General features: G+C 45.9%; 1 protein-coding gene across 1 annotated transcript in view; it reads right to left on the bottom strand.

The window, feature by feature from the left end:
* Positions 1–21,298, bottom strand: part of DPP6 (dipeptidyl peptidase like 6) — a 785,445-nt gene that overhangs the window by 333,100 nt on the left and 431,047 nt on the right. Inside the window, exon 3 of the mRNA XM_055591348.1 lies at positions 9,195–9,293. Coding sequence (XP_055447323.1) covers positions 9,195–9,293 — 99 coding nt within the window. The remainder of the gene's footprint in view (positions 1–9,194; positions 9,294–21,298) is intronic.

The raw sequence follows: 21,298 nt of genomic DNA, 5'->3' as shown, positions 1-21,298 counted from the left end.
TAAAAAGTGAGGAAAAGATTCAGAAGGCGCCTCTCTCTGCTGGGAGCGTGTTGGCCTGCCTAAGCCTGAAGAGATGCAACTCCTCAAAGCAGGAATTACTGCCAGCAGAAGGGCCCCCCTCAGACAGAGGACCAAAAGCAATAAGCATGATGTCCACATAGCATTCAGGGCCTCCAAAGGGAGGAACCAGGCTTGTTTCCCTCTCTGCCCCAATCACTCCTTTAGCTGCTAGTGAAGCAGGTCCAGCCTTGCAGAGTGGGGACCCCAAGACTGGGGACCCCAAGACGATAATCCAGGTGATGCTCGGATGGAACTTTGAGTTCAGCAAAGAGGAACTCCTTCTCCTTGGGAAAAGCCAGAGAGAATTTATTTTGGATCAAGCCATAAGGAGTGAATAAGGATTTCTGAAGCACAGAAGTATTGAATAAAAGCACTTTCATATGCACAGAGACAGAGAAAAACAGAGAAAAAAACTAAGTTACTGAATGTAGCTGTTGTTCTCATTTATTGCTATTATTGCTTCTACTGCCCTGGGCACTGACTGCTACGGCCTTTGGAATGCTTCCTGCAGGTGTTCATAACTCCAAAGGACGGTAGGCAGATAATCATTTTAGCTCTCACACTGGAAGTGTGGGCGTTGCATTAAGAAGGCAGGATGATGCAGACAGGGGGCTGCTGAAAGCACCTCGATCTGAGGATACATCCGGGAGCACTGGTGGGAACAAGCTTCACTGCGCTGAGAGTCTGTGGCATAGCTGGCCTCATGCCAGACAACTGGGTTTCTCTTCCCCTGAGCAAGGGGAGATCTCGAAAACTGTTCAATAATTGGGGCTTTACCCAAACGTGTACTCTAATCGTATTTCATCTGTTTCTCATGGGCTTTAATCAGGCACAGTGATGCTCTTCGACGTGCATTCTATGTAATGACTTAAAATGATAACTATATACTTCTCTCCACCAGTACCGAGCCATGAAAGAACATTTCACTTTTGAGACCTGACCTCTCTGGGCATTCCTCTGCAGTGACTGCTGGCTGACGGGTACAGGTGGCACCAAACAATCCTTAGGGGAACTTTTTGACTCTGCAATTCTAAAGACTTAATAGTTTCCATTGAAAAATGTAGCTTTTGAAAAGCAGCGGAAATACCCAAACCTTTATAAACTGGAATCCCTCCTTCATCCCCCCCACCCCATGAGCTTTAGAAAAAGAAATCCATCTGGTCTTTCAGAATAACAATAGAGAAGAGGAGAAAGTAAATATGGAAATCAGGCTGCTTTGAGCTTTGTGAACTATCTCAATTTTATCTTCTAAAACATATACTTTCCCAGGATCAACCAGCCAGCTGATATTTCCCGACACTCAAAGGAAGTAATTTTCTCCAATTTTACAGTCTCTCTCGTATCGCATCTGAGAGACAGGGCGGGCTCGTCCCTCACAGCGCCTGGATGAATGGAAACGAGAAGCAACAAACAGCGGAGGGGCTCCGGAGCCAGCGGCCACCTCGGGCTTTCGCCACGTCCCACTCAAGTCCAGAGAGCGGGTGGACTGGGAGGCCAGGCCTTGCCTGGAGCTCGCAGACAAGCCGATCCAGCCCCGGCAGCAGCTTCTGCCAACCAGCCCCGGGCCCGGCTGCGTCCTGAAGACGCTGGGCAGGGAGAGCGGGTCCCCTGACGGGTGCGGGTGCCTCGGCTTGCTCAGGCCATAGGCTGCAGGCTCGTCAGCCGGCTGCCAAGGTTCAGCCCAGGCCGCCTTCCTAAGAGGGAATCTGCAACAGCAAATATGCTTCCTGAGAAGGTGTGTCATCCAGGAGTCCCTCGGGGTGCTGTGGCTTCAGGCTACCTGTGCAGAGCGGCCGACCCCACGAATACAGAGGGAGACTGTTTTCCTGTTGCTGGCAAGTGTGATGAACAGAAAGAAAAAGCCATCTGCATCACCGACTCGATGGACATGAATTTGAGCAAACTCTGGGAAACAGTGAGGGCAGAGGAGCCTGGTGTGCTACAGTCCACGGGGTTGCAAAGGGTCGGACACGACTTAATGACTGGATAGCAGCAGCAAATACAAATATCACCCCCTGTTTTGGGAATCAGCCTTCCCCCCATTACAGTCTGAAACAGGGTTAGTAACCTCAGATGTGCAGATGACATGACCCTATGGCAGAAAGCGGAGAGGAACTAAAGAGCCTCTTGATGAAAGTGAAAGAGGAGACTGAAAAAGTTGGCTTAAAACTCAACATTCAGAAAACAAGATCGTGGCATCCAGTCCCATCACTTCATGGCAAACAGATGGGGAAACAACGGAAACAGTGAGAGACTTTATTTTTTTTGGCAGGGGGGCTTCAAAATCACTGCAGATGGTGACTTCAGCCATGAAATTAAAAGACCCTTGCTCCTTGGAAGAAAGCTATGACAAACCTAGGTATATTAAAAAGCAGAGACATTACTTTACCAACAAAGGTCTGTCTAGTCAAAGCTATGGTTTTTCCAGTAATCATGTATGGATGTGAGAGTTGGACTATAAAGAAAGCTGAGCGCCGAAGAATCGATGCTTTTGAACTGCGGTGTTGGAGAAAACTCTTGAGAGTCCCTTGAAGTGCAAGGAGATCCAACCAGTCCATCCTAAAGGAAATCAGTCCTGAATATTCATTGGAAGGACTGATGCTGAAGCTGAAACTCTGATACTTTGGCCACCTGATGTGAAGAACTGACTCATTGGAAAAGACCCTGATGCTGGGAAAGATTGAAGGCAGGAGGAGAAGGGGATGACAGAGGATGAGATGGTTGGATGGCATCACCAACTCAATGGACATGAGTTTGAGCAAGCTCCAAGAGTTGGTGATGGACAGGGAGGCCTGGTGTGCTGCAGTCCATGGGGTTGCAAAGAGTCTGACACGACTGAGTGACTGAACTGAACTGAACTGATCTGCCACATAAAGCAGTCTGATGAAGGGCAACAAAATCCAACCCATTGTATGAGAGACTTGCAGGAAATGTACTCCTGGGGCAAGCGTGGGTATGCGGCCGCCGAGGGACCGTTTCTCACTGCTGTGCCCTCCACCTGCCATCGCAAAGTCGGCCGAGCACCAGCTCTTCTTCTCCCAGGTCTTCTCTGGTGCCGCCTCCTCGGGCAGGAGCGTGAGCAGCTCCCATGTGATGCGCACTTCCCACGTCTCCAAGTGGCTCCCACTCCTTACGGAGCTTCACGCCCTGTTCTCAGCACTTAAAGCACATTCCACAGAGTTCTCGCTCATCAGCTTCTGCTCTGCACTCCTCATCTAACCACAGGAGCTGACTCCAGCTAGGCAGAGACTGCGCTCGCTAACCAAGGCCCACCTCAAGGCATCCCGTGCCTATTTTCCCACTCCCACGTCTGCGCACCAGAACATCTTATTCATGCACAGTTCACCATGGCTTTTGACATCTGTCGTTCTGTCTCCACTCACAGCTGAAACTTCCACTTTCTGTAGACTGACTGAATTAAGTCACCTTATATTCACTGGAAGGACTGATGCTGAAGCTGAAACTCCAGTATTTTGGTCACCTGATTCGAAGAGGTGACTCATTGGAAAAGACCTTGATGCTGGGAAAGATTGAAGGCGGGAGGAGAAGGGGTCGACAGAGGATGAGATGGTTGGATAGCATCCCCGACTCGATGGACATGAGTTTGAGCAAGCTCCGGGAGTTGGTGATGGACAAGGAGGCCTAGTGTGCTGCAGTCCATGGGGTTGCAGAGTCAGACACAACTGAGCGACTGAACTGAACTGATGTAGTGAGAGCCTATTGAGACATTAACACGATCATGGAAATAGACATTTATTTACATTGAAATATGTTTATGATAATGTGTTATAAACTTTCCCCCATGTAATGAACATGGTCAGCACTGTCCCACCAATTATATCTGAGAGGATAAATATGGAAATGTAATTTTATTACAGGGGATTTATTTTTATCCTTTAAAATAGCATTCTCTGTTTTCTACTTTAGTACAATAAGTATGTAATTCAGGTATAATAAAAATTTTGATACAACACACACCTAAGCTTTCATGGTGCATTTTCACTACTCTCTACCCTTCAGTTTCAACAGATCACACTCGGCCCCTCTGTTTCTCTGAATGGAACCCTTTCTCACTGGCCACCATCCTCTCCCAAGAGCCTGCATCACCTGGTCCGACGTTGTCCCGCTCTGGGCTCCTGGATGGTCTTCCCTGTGGCTGCACAGTGTTGATGGGGTATCCCAGGTAGGGTTCTGCCCCGGGGCCTCTGTGGCTGCGGCTCCACGTGGGACATGTGGGACCCTCTCCCCCAGAGAGCTTATTCGAAGGGTTCGCACAGTCAGATGTCTGCTTAAACCAACTTCATCAGAAAGAACTTCCAACCATTCCACGTAAAGTGCCAGATCCATAAGTTTTCTTATCTTTAAAAATCAGTTGTTTAAGTCGCAAACAGGAAAATGTTCCAGAAGGGCCAGCAGATGGCCACAGACTGGGTACTTTACTAAAGATTCCAGACACGGAAAGGTAGAAACAAAAGCAGTGCACCTAGCCATGTAGTGATTCCCTCCTTGAACCAGAGCCCTGGCCTGAGGGGCCACTGAGGAGCATGGCGCCTGGTCCGCCTTGAACCAGAGCCCTGGGGCCACTGAGGAGCATGGTGCCTGGTCCGCCTTGAACCACAGCCCTGGCCTGAGGGGCCACTGAGGAGCATGGCGCCTGGTCCTGCCTGCTGCCACGCCTGTCTCCAGTCCTGCATCCTTTACATGAACTGAGACAAAAAGGCCGATGTCAGCCAGGAGTGTCTGAGGATAAGATGGACACTGCGTATCCTGAAGGCAGAGCTGGCAGAAGTTCTTGATGGATTAGATATGAAGTACAAGAAAAAGAGTGGAGACAACGACGACTCCAAGTCTTTCAGCCTGTTCTGCCAGAAGAACAAATTTCTCATCAACTGATTTGGGAGTGGCTGTGGATGGGACTTCCCAGGTGGCGCTAGGAGTAAAGAAGCTGGCTGCCAATGTAGGAGACATAAGAGATGGGGGTTCCATCCCTGGGTTGGGAAGATCCTCTGGAGGAGGAAATGGCAACCCACTCCAGTATTCTTACCTGGAGACAGACAGAGGAGCCTGGTGGGCTACAGTCCATGGGGCTGCACAGAGTCGGACAGGACTGAAGCAACTTAGCACATGGATGGTGTGGCCACTTTTTTTTGGCGAGGAGGGGGTGAACTCATATTTGGTGATATTAAAGTTAGGATTGTATGTCTGTGAGACATCTGAGAACTTCAGGGGAGAGGTCTGGTCTGGAGAATAAGTTAGGGGTCATCAGTAGGCAGAGAATATTTTAAGTCATGAGACTAGATGAAAACTCGGAGGGGGTGAGTATAGACACCGAAAGAGAAGGGGAAGACTGAGACCCAGGCCCACCAACATCAGAAGTCAGAAACAGCAGCTCAGGAGGTAGAGACTAAACCAAGAGAACGTGACGACATGGAGGTCAAGTGGGAAAGCTGGTGCAGGCGGAGGGAGGGGTGGATTGTGTCAAATGCTGCTGACGGGCAGACTGAGCAGAGGTCTGGGATGCGATGATGGAATTTAGCAACCTGGAGGTTCCTGGTGACCTCGACAAGAGAAGGGTCAGGGAGTCCTACGGGTGAAAGCCTAACCTGGGTGGGCTTAGCAAGAGCTGGAGAAGTACCTGGAGACGATACAGGGGCACCCATTTCCAGCTACGAAGAGGAACAAGAAATTGGGCAGTGCCTGGCGGGGAAGGTGGAGCCCAGCTGAGCCTTCTGCGTGTTTTTGGAGACCCAAGCAGCAGCATATCTGCTTGATGATGTGAATAATCTAACACAGAGATGAAACACTGACATTGAGAGAAGAAAGGAGATATGTGCTGCAGTTATTCCTCAAGTAAGTGAGGCACATTCACCCCTAACTTCTGGAGGCTGAGCACAGACAGGTCACACTGCGGTTTCAGGCTGGGGGAGGCGCAGAGTGCATGGCAGGTGCAGACGCTGGCGGGTAAGGAGATGAGATGGTGGGAGTGTTCTTTTTCTTTCTCCTGGTAGGTTTGGATGGGAACTAGAATGGGAAGAAGGTTTGGAGGGGTAAGGAAAGAGAAGAAGGTCTGAAACGATTTATCATCTAGGAGCTGGAAAGAATGAGTAGACAAGGAGAGCCCAGGAAGATGGATCCATGGAGGTAAACAGACTTAAGCGTCTGAAGTAACCTAAGAGCGCATCACAGAGGCCACCTCATATCACAGCATCCCAGCACAGCACAGTAAGAGGTACAAACGGCTGAGAAGTCCAATGTGGTCACTTACAAAAGACAGAAGAGTTTATTCAACTAAGCAAATGTGTGAGACCACACCCTGGGTAATTTCAGGAAACACAGGCCTCTTCCTTTACAGGTGGGAGTTTGAGTGAACTCAGATGTTGCCAGCTATACTGTTCTATACATCTCAATGGGCTGCTGATGCTAAGTCACTTCCGTTGTGTCTGACTCTGTGCGACCCCATAGACGGAAGCCCACCAGGCTCCCCCGTCCCTGGGATTCTCCAGGCAAGAACACTGGAGTGGGTTGCCATTTCCTTCTCCAATGCATGAAAGTGCAAAGTGAAAGTGAAGTCGCTCAATCGTGTCTGACTCTTTGCGACCCCATGGACTGCAGCCCACCAGGCTCCGCCAACCATGGGATTTTCCAGGCGAGGGTACTGCAGTGGGGTGCCATTGCCTTCTCTGTGTAGACACTCAATAAACACTAATTAAATGAATTAATGTTCTGATCATTTCTAAAGCTCATCTCAGCTCCACGACAATCAACAATCCTATAAAATGTAGGATTCTTTCCCTGGGTTTTCACATTTAGACTTGTAAGGTTAAAAAATGAAAGCATTCTTTATGGCATTTGTAAAACTTGCAGTGTAAGGCATAGTTAGTCACCGCAAAGTCACTTCATTCACCTTAAGCTACTGCATCTTCAAGGAGCAGGAAGAAAGGGACTGATCAGGAAGAGGAATCAGTGAAAGGAGGAGGGGGCGGCTAGAAAATAGGGTTGGGGGAGGAAACAGTTATGTTCCCTTGGATTTCTCATGGTGCCTGGTCTCTGGGGAGACCTGACCACTTGGTTACCCCACAACAAAACTTCACACTGTGTCTACAATTACAAAGAAAGACTCCTCTTACAAAAGCTCCTGGACATAAAAGCCATGTTTCTTTGAACCACAGGTCATCTTATGAGTAGATTTAACCTGCTGGGTACTTTCTGCCGGGCACAAGGCCACTTCCTGACTGCTTGTATGAACTCCCAACTTTGCGGATAGAATGAAATTCTGGCCACATCTGGTCACATCTGAGGACCAGCTCCATGCCTCTGCAGCATAAATTAGTTCATGAAAGACCAATGCCTTATAACAGCAACCACCGCGGGTTCCTATAGAAACTTGGGTGCCCTTGAGTCTCCAGATCTCTGCCTACACTTTTTACATTGTCTGCATAGGGAATGCTGAGGCGGACCGAGCTGGAGGCCGTGGACACTCTATTCTAAAGGCTTACCTATATTATTTGAGCACTCATGGGGTCTTTGCAGGCCCCCCTCCGACTTCCTCTGAACCCTGTACCTTTGAGACTGAATGTAAGCACCATCTTTGAAACTCCTTCTCGGGAAGAACGAGGAAATCACATCCTTCCTGCACATTGTGTCATGACTGCCATTGGTCGCTCTGTTTGTCTCCCGAATGATGCTGTGCTCCTTAAGACAGTCATCATCTTTTATTCCCAAGATCTGGCCCAGAGCATGCGACCAGCGCTCAACCCTTCCTCTGCGATGGGTATACACAAACAGGAAGCCGATGCCAAGTCCCCTCAGCACCAAAGGTAAAAGTATTTCCTCCAACAACAAAGACCTTGGCTCTATCAATGATTTGGATTTCCGTGTGTGCCTCCCACTGGTATTCACAGCACACTGCTCTCATTTTTTCCCAATTGCCTCTTATAAAATACATTCCCTCTGAGATTCAGCCACTCCTTTCATTTTTAAATAAGCAAATCTAAGAACCAGAAATTAATACGGAAGCCGCAGTGAAGGACAAAGGAGAAGCTACTGCCCAGTGGGAGACGGAAGGCAAAGAGTCATTGCTGGTTGCTTTTCGACAGTTTGAGAAACGTAAATGGCATTTCAGAGGAGCTTGACAGCGAGATAATATGACACAGTGTCATTCAACAAAGTATCGGTGGAAAGAGCACAAAATGGGGAGGAAGTTAGGAGACAGGCTTCCAGCTTCAGCTATGTCACTAACTGGCTCTATGACCTCAGAGAGGTCACTCAACTTCTCTCGGCCTCAGTTACCAAAAAAGCCAGGCTGTGAACTAGACCTCTAGTATTCCACTACAAAGGTTCTCTGCCCCAAGGATCAGTTTTCAAGTGCATCCCATGGAGGCTAAGATGAAATGAAAACAGTATCTGTGGAGATAACTGGAGAGGTTCTAGGACCAGACTGTGCAAGAGGGATGCAGAGAAGCCTGCAGAGGATGGGGGAGCAGTCACTTACATCTTTTTTCCCCAGGACAGCAGTCTAGAATTATTTCAGACCCAACTAAGGGAAATAGACTATTTTGAACCAACAAATGTATTGTAAACAAACTGCCTTTCACCTCCAGGTCTATACTGCTTTGTGGTTTAAAAAAAAAAATCCCCCAAACAAGAAAACAAGATTTCATCTAGACTAAAACTCGAGAGGAATATTAAGTTACCCACATGTGGGCACTGGACTCCACTGTTCCCTTCACTAGGCAGCATTCTAGAAGAATCCTTTCAGTTTCTTTTGGTGCCTGGACCTAGCCGGGAGTGAAAGCGAAAGGAGCACAAAAGGGAATAAAGAAATGCAGAGGAGAAGGGAGGAAGGCTCAGCTGTGTCTCTCCCTGTCCTGTTGCTTAGCAACATCTCAGCTCTGGGTCTGAGAAGCACGGATTCACGGAGATGACACTGAAGACCCATTTCTCATGAAGGAGCAGCCTGATTTGACCAGATACACATTTTCTTAGAATGATGATGAGATGACGACCAGGGCAAGAGCTCTGTGGGCCCACTTCTACAGCCAGAGAGAGACGGTGAAAGGCAGATGACAGAACCCAGGCTCTCAAAGAGGGGCAGAGAGTAGGATCGTGAGTCCCCAGATGCACTCAGGACTCACCACTTATCCACTTAGCCTCGGGGTCGTGGATTTTGAAATCTTCACTGAAGAGGTCTTCCACAGTCACCTTCTTCTTTTGAGACAGACTGTTATCTTCCGCTAGAAAAGAGCAAGGCGCAGAGACAAAAAATTTTATTCCTTGGTTAAAAAAGAGAGGACCATAAAACATTCTGATTGCCACCCCGAAATAGTATACAGGGTTAAACATAATTTCTATACATAGTGCTGAACAAAAGCCAGGCATGCTTTTTGCTTTTATCAATACCAGGTGGCTCAGTGGTAAAAAAAAAATCCGCCTGCCAATGCGGGAGACGCCAGTTTGATCCCCAGAAGGAAATGGCAACCCACTCCGGTATTCTTGCCTGAGAAATCCCACAGACAGAGGAGCCTGGTGGGTGGGCTACAGACCACGGGGTCACAAAAGAATCGGACGTGTCTGCGGGACTAAACAATCACAACAAAGCTATCAAAAGCTATGGTAAGGGGACTCAGTACAGTAAAATGGCATCACTATGCCCTCTCAACCTGTAAAACACAAATAACCGTATTTCTTAGACATGAAGGTAAATAACTGTTGAAAAACTGACTGATGAGCAATAAGCTGGAAATAGTTAAAAAAAAAAGAAGGGATCACAACTGTATTATGTTATCAGTCATTCATTAAGCATTCATAATGGCAACAGCAAACACCACGCTGGGTGCCTGAAATCCAAAAACAAGTAGCACGTTCCTTAGGTATTTATTCCCCATATGCCTCATTCCTGGCTGCCTTCAGGTTGGGGATTAGTCCTCCAGATAAGGACATACCCCAAATTCTGTGTGCAAACTACCAGATTCTGACCTCCCCACCTCCCCTGGATCAGCAGGCTTGGGAGTAAGCACCCGGAATAAGACTTGACCATCCATCCAAAGAGGAGGTATTCAGGTAATGACACCGGCTGGGAGACTTTAGGAACCTGGCAGCTTTTATCCTACTTCCTAAGGCTGAAGTTTCTGGGGATTTAGATCTGCCTCAGAGAGGTTCTCTCATTACAGGCACAAAAATTCATTCATCTACTTTGACAAGACAATAGGCTGTCCACCTTCTGACCTGTGAGTCTGAGCAGCTTAAAGCCGGGCAGGAACAGAGAGGCAAACACAGGGAACAGAGGGTGTGGAAGTGGCGGGGGCAGGAGATGGGATGACCAGGAGGCTGGGACTGACACAGCCATACTACTGTGCACAGACCGCGAGTGGGAAGCTGCGTGTTAAGCAAGGAGCTTGGCTTGGGGAGGCCATCTCTCTGCAGATACAGAGGGGTGGGCTGGGGGAGGTGGGCGGGAGGCTCAGGAGCGAGGGGCCGTGTGCACGCTTACAGCTGAGTCACGCTGCTGAACAGCAGAAACTAACGGCACATTGTAAAGCAAGTATACCTCTCCCCCCGAAACGCCCACTGGACAGGACATCAAACCACCCTTGCTGCTGTTATACTAACGAGACATTCTTTATCTTAACTTTGATGTCCATCATTTACGTAGAATGTTTATTTACGACCCTGCTCTGTGAAATAAAAGATGCCTCCTTTGCTGCCCTTTTCCTGTAGATTCAGGCCCTCATTTCTTCTGGTTTTGTGCTGGGCTGCTGCGTGGGGTTATCATGACTGTTAATTAGGGTGTGTAGGTCTGTGCATCCTGCGTGAGGTGGTTTCAGCTCACCGCGTTTTCACACGGGGATGTTTGGTTGTTATGTCTGTTTCTCTCCAGCTCTGGCTGTTGAGCCAGCCTTCACTTCTTGGGATGTCATAGTGCTTGCCCTCAACAGTACCCTTTGCCTCTTTCAGCTTTCTGTTTCAAAGTCTGTGGCAGGTTGCGGAAACAAAAGTTTTATATTACAGAATGAAAAAATGATAATCTCTGAATGAAATCCTCAAAGGTTCTAGGATTCTAGCATATAGACTTTGTTACATCTCCTATGGTTTCTTTTTTGTGGCCTCCCTGGGCATGAAAGATTAGTGAAATTCTCAGAAACGTTGCACACTGCCTTGTATCTTGCATATCAAATAGGATTAGTGCACGTAAAAGTCTTTTGAAATGTACAGGATGATGACGCTTGAGGTGGCCTTCCTGCTAGACCTGATGGTATGTGGAGCTCTCCTAGGCGCTAATAAAAGCATGTTAAAACCAATCCTAGTTCTTCCCTCTAGGACTTTCTTATCTGCCTCTGAAGCAGTCTCGAAAAAAGATACACTGCTTCAAGCACAATGCATTTCAGTATAGAAAACAGACAATAAATGAAAAATTTAAAGATTACTAGACATCGATCTAATAAAGTTATACTGTGAACTAGTAATTAAGAAGTATATTTGCAACTAGTTGATAAATAAGTCCTGGAGCTCTCATGCACATTTAGTGATTAGAGGCAACAAAACTGTACTATAAACATCAAACTCGGTAAGAGACTAGATCTTAATTTTTCCCACTCTAAAAAAGAACATAATCATGTGGCCTTACAGAGGGTGTTAGCTAATCCTACAAAGGCAATCATATTGCCATATATAAATGCATCAAATCAACAAGCTGTACACCTTAAACCTCTGTGTTAGTCACTCAGTCGTGTCCGACTCTTTTCGACCCCGTGGACTGTAGCCTGAAAGGCTCCTCTGTCCACAGGATTCTGCAGGCAAGAATACTGGAGCGGGCTGCCACGTCCTCCTTCTGCGGATCTTCCCGACCCAGGGATCGAGCCCGCCTCTTTCACGTCTCCTGCACTGGCAGGCGTGTTCTTTACCCCTAGTGCCACCTGGGAAGCCCTAAACTTACACAGTGTCAAATATATTTCAATTAAAATACAATAAATAAAGCAAGAACAAGAGTAAATATGTCAGACACTCAAATACATGGTCAGAAAATAACTAATCATATTAAAGCTTAAATTTTATCTAAGTAAACACTTCTATGCAGGGATGGTTCTAGCTCCACATTTTGGTATCCATAGGAAGCCCAACAAGAATGGAAGACTGCCATTTAAACAAACTCTGGGTCAAATGTGAAAAGCCGATTCTATTCACTTTCTGAGCAATTTTTCTCTTCACAAACGACTGTTCTATTCATCAAAAGAAAAAGTTGATTTTTTTTTTTTTTTTGCCACACTGCATGGCATGCAGAACTTCCCTGACCAGGCATTGAACTCATGCCCCCTGCATTGGAAGCGTGGAGGCTTAACCACTGGACCACCAAAAATGTGTTTTATTTTTAAAAAACTACTACTTCCTTGGGTTTTTTTTTTTAATACTTTAAAATCTTCTATGACTTAAGGAGGGAGAGCCTCCAGTGGCAGCATTGCTGCTGCTGCTGCTGCTAAGTCGCTTCAGTCGTGTCCGACTCTGCGACCCCATAGACGGCAGCCCACCCGGCTCCTCCATCCCTGGGATTCTCCAGGCACGAGTACTGGAGTGGGGTGCCATCGCCTTCTCCGGTGGCAGCATTACTGCACGCTATTACTGTACTATTACTGTATACTACAGCATTACTATAGAAAGTGCTCCATTCAAGCCAGGACAGGTGCTTCTGTCAATAGTCAGCCCTCCCTCCTCAAGACACTCTCCACTGGCCCCTCCGGAGCCTGACGGCTTGTTCACACGGTCAGGCGCTGTCTAAGCTACTGACTTACAGCCTGATGCATTCCAAAATCCTCTGAGGAGGGGACAAGCACAAGGGAGTGCCATGTTCAGAAGTCAGGCTGAGCCCCAACGAATCACAAACAAAAGACCTTGTAAGCGACTCTGACTCTCAGAATCGCACAGAGAAATGGAGCCAGCGTGGAGAGAATGGCCCCACTGCGAGGGTGACAGGGCTGAGGGCGCCGCGCCTGGTGTGCAGGAGGCTGCAGAGCAAAAAGCAGGGGGAACTGAGAAAAGACCCTGCCAGCCAAGATAACATAACGGAGGAACATTCAAGCTGGGAGGACTGCAAGGCCGTGAAGCCATTGATGCCTGCAGTGTTTTCAGGAGACTGAGAGGGTTGGCCTTGGTGCAGCAGAAAGTGTGTGCTGAAAATGTCCAGCGAGGAAGATATAGTCTCCCATATTTGATATTCTGAAATTCCATTAGAAAAATATCCAGTTGTGGCTTTTCTTTAAATATCCTGCTCACCAGTCAGTACTCTTTACAGTCTAAGACCTGCCTTTCTCTGCATCAGGAATGTTATCAGTAACTGTCCAATTCAATGCTGCTTCTCCGTCATTCCAGACCCCACTGGACCTCATCAGGAACCTCTAGGTCTCCTGCATTTTTATGTCTGTGGGAGGATTTGCATTATTTCTTCGGCTCAATTTTTATCTCCGGTGTGTCAAGCTCTTTATTTTGCTGTTTTAAATTTCTAAATAATTAATTTTAATTCCTAAGATTCCTAATTAGCTTTATCAAGATCATCTGCTCTTAGGTTACAAGCTCTTTTATCAAATTGATAATTTTGAAAACAACTTTTCAGTCATTTTCTGCTGTGCCTAATAGATTTCTATTTCTTCGGAGTCAAGGTCTCACGTGTGTTAAGCTGGTGTCCTGCTTTGAGGGGCTGGTTTCTTTGGGCCCTTGTGACAAGTCTAAAACGTTTCGCCGTGCTTGGAGGACTCTGAGAGTTATTACCTCTCAATCCTGCAAGGAGGAGGAAGGAAAGCCGTTTTATGGAAAGTGGACCTGAGCTCCTGAGAGGTTAAGTGGCTTCTCTAAAGGTGTGCAGGAGGACAGTAAAGCCAGCACTAACCATATTTGCAGGAGAATTTAAATACTGACATTATTCACAGAATCTGGCTTGCTCATAACATATTCCAGAGCCAGGAAGCTAATAAAATCACAAAACACAGGTAACGTTTATGATGATCCTGACAGAACACTGCTCTCCAGGTGAAAATGTTTTCTGTAATAAAGAAAAAATTGGGAAAAACTTTTCAAGGCATACATTTCCTTAACTGGAAAAAACTTGGCCATCAAATCAGATCACAATGAATGCACCCTACAATGACTAGCACACAGCAAGTGGTCACTCCGCTATGAACAGTATGGGTGATGTCAAGCACCACGTGCTTTCAAAACCCGAGAGGAAAAGGACAGTGGTGGGCATGTCAGATGTACATCCACAGGGAGACAGACCCCAGCCTGAGACACAGAGCAAAACCACTGTAATGCTCAGAATCAGTCACTGGGAAACTCGTGTGTTATGTCCACAGAAGTTGATAATCTGTGTGCGTTTCCATACAGACACCTATGGAAGAACACGTGGAAATCAATTTTTTATTTTTCAGCGTCTGCACTGTTAAGTCACAAGTTCCAATGACAGAGTTTGCTGAGAAGCAAGTCGCTGCAGCCTTTTCCATTAATAAGCATCCTAACACAGCTGTGCAGAAAAGGAAACAGCTCAGTGAACACAGAGGGAACACGTCCCTTCACTGTGCCTGCATGTCAGTGCTAAATGAGCGCTCTGTGCCAGATACGGTTACAGGTTGGGTCCAATAATTCCAATTAGATTTCTTTTCTCTTCTCTTCTAATAGAAAAAGTGCAATAAATAATGATGTCTGCTGTACATACTACTCATATTTCTTCAGTAGATTCTTGTCCTAATGAAAGAATAAATTTAGTTATGCTTCACTATCAATGGCTTAGGAACAATGACATTTAAACCAGGTAACATATCAACCACCTCAGATATGCAGATGATGCCATTCTAATGGCAGAAGGTGAAGAGGAACTAAAGAGCCTCTTGATGAGGTTGCAAGAGGAGAGTGAAAAAAACTGGCTTGAAACTCAACATTCAAAAAACTAAGATCATGGCATCCAGTCCCATCACTTCTTGGCAAACAGAAGGGGTGAAGTGAAAGCAGTGATAAATTGTATTTTCTTGGGCTCCAAAATCACGAGAACAGTGACTGCAGCCATTAAATTAAAAGACGCTTGCTCCTTGGAAGAAAAGCTATGACAAATCCAGACAGTGTAGTCAAAAGCAGAGACATCACTTTGCTGACAAAGGTGCACACAGTCAAAGCTTTGGTTTTTTTCAGCAGAGTTGGCCCATAACAAAGGCTGAGCGCTGAAGAACTGAGGCTTTTGAATTGTGCTGGAGAAGACTCTTGAGAGTCCCTTGGACTGCAAGGAGATCAAACCAATCAGTCCTAAGGGAAATCAGTCCTGAATATTCATTGGAAGGACTGATGCTGAAGCTAAAGCTCCAATACTTTGACTACCTGATGCGAAGAGCCGACTTATTGGAAAAGACCCTGATGCTGGGAAAGACTGAAGGCAGGAGGAGAAGGGGAGGACAGAGGAGGAGATGGTTGGATGGCATCACCGACTCGATGGACATGAGTTTGAACAAACTCCAGGAGACAGTGGAGGAGAGGGAAGCCTGGTGTGCCGCTGTTCACGGGGTCGCAAAGAGTCGGACACGAGTGAGCAACTGAACAACAGCAACAACGCTATGATCTAAGTTTAGAAGATTTTCATTATTCCTCTCTAAAATTCCATCACCATTAGCAGTCACTCCCCATGTCCACCCACTTCTTCCCAATCCTAAGCAATGAAAAATTTGTTTTCTGTATCTATACATTTGGTTAGTATGAGTAATTCATATGGAATCATACAATATCTTATCTTTTTTTATTGGTAATTTCATTTTCAAGTTTCTTCCATGTGATAATATGTAATAACATGTACCAGCACTTTATTCCTTTTTATGAGTGAATAATGTTTCAAACCTAATAGTGTTGAGCATCTTTTCATGTGCTTATTGGCTATTTCTGTATTTCCTTTGGAGAATTATCTCCCCTTATCCAGACTGTAAAACATGCGGAAGTTGAGAAATTCACTTCACTAGATGTGGCTTAACATACTTTTGCCAATATGACAGCAAGATCAGAATCTCAGGGTGTTCAGTCACATAAAAATCTCATTGAAGAGCCTAACTGTGTAACTCATAATCATCTCAGCCATCTCAGCAGAAGCCAAACACAGAGATGGGAGTATCTTGCTAACCCCTATGGGGGGGTCTCTGGTCTAATGGAATGAATGCCCATGACACACATAGGAAACCCACAGGTTCTTAAGAATTGTATATCTGCAGAAGCTCTGCCAGCTTGGACTGAAAAGGACAGAGAGACTATGAAATAAAAGAAGGCTGGCAGACCTCCAGCCTCCTCAGAGAAGAAATACGCTGATAAACCTACTCAGCTACAAACTCATGCTGCCTTTCATGAAGAAGAAACATGCCCCCAGAGGACAGAGTTACAATCTGCAGACCATTATTCCCAGGACTTTAAACACACAGGAGTATGCCCAAGTGAATTTAGAAGTGCTTTGGAACTGGTAACCCCTTTTTTCCTTCAAATTTCTCCTTTTTGGAACAGAAATACTTATAACTGTTACCCTATGCCTGTCTCACCATCACTTTCAGGAGAAGACACCACTTATTTCTTTAGTTCCACAGGTTCACAATAGTGATGAATTCTGCCCCGGGATAGAGTATACCTAGAGTCTTACTCATAACTCATTGATGATGGTATTTGGGACTGCTGAGTTGATGAAATTTTGGACTTTGAATTGATTCTGGAATAGTTTGAAACTTCTGGGGTCTCAGAATGGAGTGGATATACTTTGTATGTGGGATGGATGTAAATCTTTGAAGGCCAGAGGTTAGATTGTGTAGGCAAAATAATACACAGCAAAGATGTCCATGTTGCTCAGTCATGTCTGACTTTTTGTGACCCCATGGACTGCAGCAGAGCAACCAACTCCCGGAGTTAGGTCAAACCCATGTCCATTGAGTTGGTGATGCCATCCCACCATCTCATCCTCTGTCGTCCCCTTCTCCTGCCCTCAATCTTTCCCAGGATCAGGGTCTTTCCAATGAGTCAGTTCTTCGCATCAGATGTCCATATGTACTGGTGTTATGGACTGAACCGACTCCTCTCTCCCCAATTCACATGTGGAAGCCTGAATCTGCATGTGACTGTATCTGGCGACAGAGCCTTGAAGGAGGCAGTAAAATAAGATTGTAAACGTGAGGCTCTGGTCCAGTAGCTCTGGTCTCCTTGTAAGGAGACAGGACAAGAGACAGAGCGATCTCTCTCTCCCCCTGCAAATTCAAGCAGAGAAAAAGCAATGTGAGACCCAGTGACCAGGTCCATCTGCAGCCAGGAGGAGAGGCCACACTAGAAACCAACCCTGCTGGCCCTTCACCTGGGGCTTAAAGACTCAAGAACCGTGAGAAAATACATTTCTGTTGTTTGAACCCACTCTGTGGCTTCATTAGGTCAGCCCAGGCAAGTAATACAACTACCATTTTCAAAATTTCAATTTCCAAAGTTTTGCTGCTAGTGCCTAAGAAATACAATTAATATTTGAATATAGACCTCGTATTCCATGTTCTTTCTACAACTACCCCTAAATGTATTAGCATTATCTACACAATTTTTTCATTTTGTCTGCAATGAAGATAGTTTTACTTTTTAATTTCAAATAGAAGCAATCCATTAGGATTGCTAAGAAAACGGGTCTGTTTACTAAAGTCAAGGTCCAGATAAGAATAAAATAGCTGCGGCTATCGGAGAGTCTATTTGATCTGAATGCCTCTAGACAAGCTGCTTAGTGACAAAGTACTACAATTTCTCTCTCTCTGGCTTTGTCTGCATTGTCAAATTTTAAAGAGAAAATACATGTCTAAGCAAAACATTGTCAATGTTTTAAATAAATTATCCATTTAAAAATTTACTTATCTATTTATTTGGAGTAACTTATCTTTTTAATTTTTCACAGATTTTTAGGTGATTATCCATAGACTTTTGGAGAAGGAAATGGCAACCCACTCCAGTATTCTTGCCTGGAGAATCCCAGGGACAGAGGAGCCTGGTGGACTTCTGTCTACGGGGTCACACAGAGTCGGACACGACTGATGCGACTTGGCGGCAGCAGCAGCATCCATAGACTTTGTAGTAAATGGTAAAGCTGCAACCCATTCTTGATACTTAGATGAATTCATTGTTTTCAATACAGAAGCAAAATGCTTTTGCTTTTATTTTAAAGATCTGTGTTCTTTTTTGTAAGGACAGTTGATTTACAGGGTTGTGTTAGAATTTTCCATTTTAAAATCAACCGTTTGGTGGGAGATTTTATTAAGTGGGACAGTGCACACGTCACCAATGAGAGCTGGGAGAAAGAGCTGGAGGGACCATGCAGGATGGAGCAGAAGACCATGTGGGCACTAACTTCTCCCTCTTGTCTGGTGAGAAGCCAGGAGACTCCACTGAAGATCAGCAGAACAAGAAATGCATTTGCAAAGACATTTTCATAGGAACTTATGAAAGAGATCTCAAGAGCAGCGGTGCCCAACCTTTTTGGCCTCAGGGGTGGGTTTCATGGAAGGCAATTATTCCACACATGGGGGAGGGCAGGGTGCGGGAGGATGGTTTAGGGATGATTCACATCCAGCACGTTTGCTGTGCACTTTATTTCTAAGCTAATGCTGCCGCTGATGTGACAGGAGGTACCGGCCCATGGCCTGGACGTTGGGCACCCCTGTCTAGAGGAACTAAAAATAACCTGATAGTTTCTCCAACCCAGAGTGGAGAAAAGGAAGCAGGAGGAAATGTGAGTTAAATGTTCTACTTGGATGGGAGGCAATCTGTGAATATTGATATATGAACGTAATATTACAATGACACAAATAAACACTGGAAGAATTAAAATCAGAAATGGTCCAGAGTAATGATACCGAGGGACTGGTTGGAGCACGGATAGTATGGGAAAAGTATTATTTTTATTTTAATTGTGACTGTTAATACCTTTTTCACTGTTTGTTTTCCTCTTTATTCATATTATTTGGGCAATAAACATTAATAAAGTTATATTCTGATCATAAAAATAAACTCATGTCCAAATTAACTGCCTGAATGAGCGTGCGTCTTCATGAGCGCCAACGCCAAGCAGCTAATTTGGTTTCCCGGAAGCACAGGGGTCTCTGTGAACAAGGAGTGAGGCTCGCAGCAGAGAGACGGTGGGCAGGGCAACGCTTCACCAGTGAGGCAAGAGCCGGCATGTCCAGTGCAACGTCCAGCCCGAAACATCGGTGTTGCAACAGCAAACACCCAAACACGTTTATGGGTGATTTAGTTTCGGGAACCTCATCTTCTGCCACACAAAATGACTGTTTCTTAATTTGAAATTTATTGACTTTATTGATTGACCTGTATTTATTTTAATTTGGTTCTTGCTCTTAAGTTTATATGAATTGTTAAGTAGAGTCTGTATGTGTTTAATGAATGTTTTTCTTGGGTTCCAAAATCACTGCAGACGGTGACTGCAGCCATGAAATTAAAAGACGCTCGGTCCTTGGAAGGAAAGCTATGACAAACCTAGACAGCATGTCTAAAAGCAGAGACATCACTTTGTCAGCAACTGTGTGCACAGTCAAAAGTATGTTTTTTCCAGTCATCATGTATGGATGCGAGAGCTGGATGATAAAGAAGGCTGAGCACTGTGGAGCTGGAGAAGACTCCTGAGAGTCCCTTGGACAGCAAGACCAAACCAGTCAATCCTAAAGGAAATCAACCCTGAATATTCATTGGAAAGACTGATGCTAAGGCTGAAGCTCCAGTACTTTGGCCACTTGATGTGAAGAGCCAACTCACTAGAAAAGACCCCGATGCTGGGAAAGATTGAGGGCAGGAGGAGAAGGGGATGGCAGAGGATGAGATGGTTGGATGGTATCACTGACTCAATGGACACGAGTTTGAGAAAACTCCAGGAGATAGTGAAGGACAGGAAAGTCTGGCATGCTGCAATCCATGGGGTCGCAAAGAGTAGGACACGACTGAACAGCAAAAATAATAAAAAGAAATATGTCCGTGTGGGAGGCAGACACTGTCTTTTCCTCTCCAATTTTTAAAAAGGCAAGTGTATACCTTAATGTGAATGAATTTCAGTTCCTTTCCTGGTGGTCGAGATGATAAAGAATCACATTTTGAAGCTGAGAGGAGTCTCCTGGGGAGGGGAGAGGAGCCAGTGTGGGTGCTCAGTGGGAGAGGCCAGGGAAGCAGAGGTGGGCCTCATGGTGAGGCTGTCACTGGGGCCACGGTTTCTGAAGTGTCCAGTGCCTCTCTCTAGTTCTGCGGGCTCCGGGATCCACTTACATGCCTGCCTTCAAGATGTGGCCACCGTAAAATCACAGAAGGCATTTAGTGATATTTCCCTTTGTTATCAGTTGCTTTGGACTGTTTTAACACGTTGCCACAGATCTGATCATTTAAAAGAGAAATTTATTCTCCCATGGTTTTTGGAGCCCAGAAATCTAAAATAAGTTTCAACGGGCCAAAATCAAGGTAGGCTCCTTGGTAGCTTTAGGGGACAATCTTTTCTATTTTAAAAATGCTTTAATTGGAGGAGAATTGCTTTACAGTTATGTTGGTTTCTGCCACACAATGTGAATCGGCCATAAGCATGTACACGTGTGTGTGTCTGTGTGTGTGTGTGTATCTGTGTGTGTCTGTGTCTGTGTGTGTATCTGTGTGTCTGTGTGTGTCTGTGTGTGTGTGTGTCTCTGTGTGTGTGTGTGTGTGTGTCTGTGTGTGTGTCTATGTGTGTGTTATCTGTGTATGTGTCTATGTCTGTGTTATCTGCGTGTGTCTCTCTGTGTGTGCCTGTGTGTGTGTCTGTGCGTCTGTGTGTGTGTGTGTGTGTGTGTCTCCACCCTCTGGAGCCTCCCCCCCAGCTTTTCTTTGTCTCTTCCAGCTTCCACTGCTCTGGGTGCTCCATGACTTGGGGCCGAATCACTCCAGCCTCTGACTTGTGGTCGCATGGCCTTCTCTCCTGTGTCTCTGTCACATTTCCCTCTGCCTCCACTCACAAAGGCACAAATAATTTCGTTTATGACCCGCTGGATAGCCCAAGAAAACCCCGCATCTCAAGCCACTCAACGTAACCGCATCTGCAAGGAAGCACACCCCTAGGATGCCGTTCCAGGCGTCAGGACGTGGGCATCTCCTGGGACCTGCCTTTCTCCTGCCTCATCCCTCTCAACCTTTGCTCCCATTTCCAACTAACCCACCACTTGATAAGGCAGCCTCTGAAAATGCAACAGTCATA

This window comes from Bubalus kerabau, chromosome 8 (genome assembly GCF_029407905.1).
Source record: "Bubalus kerabau isolate K-KA32 ecotype Philippines breed swamp buffalo chromosome 8, PCC_UOA_SB_1v2, whole genome shotgun sequence".
Classification (NCBI taxonomy): Eukaryota; Metazoa; Chordata; class Mammalia; order Artiodactyla; family Bovidae; genus Bubalus; species Bubalus kerabau.
Note: the sequence above shows the minus strand (reverse complement) of the source record. Positions and strands in the feature narration are given on the sequence as shown.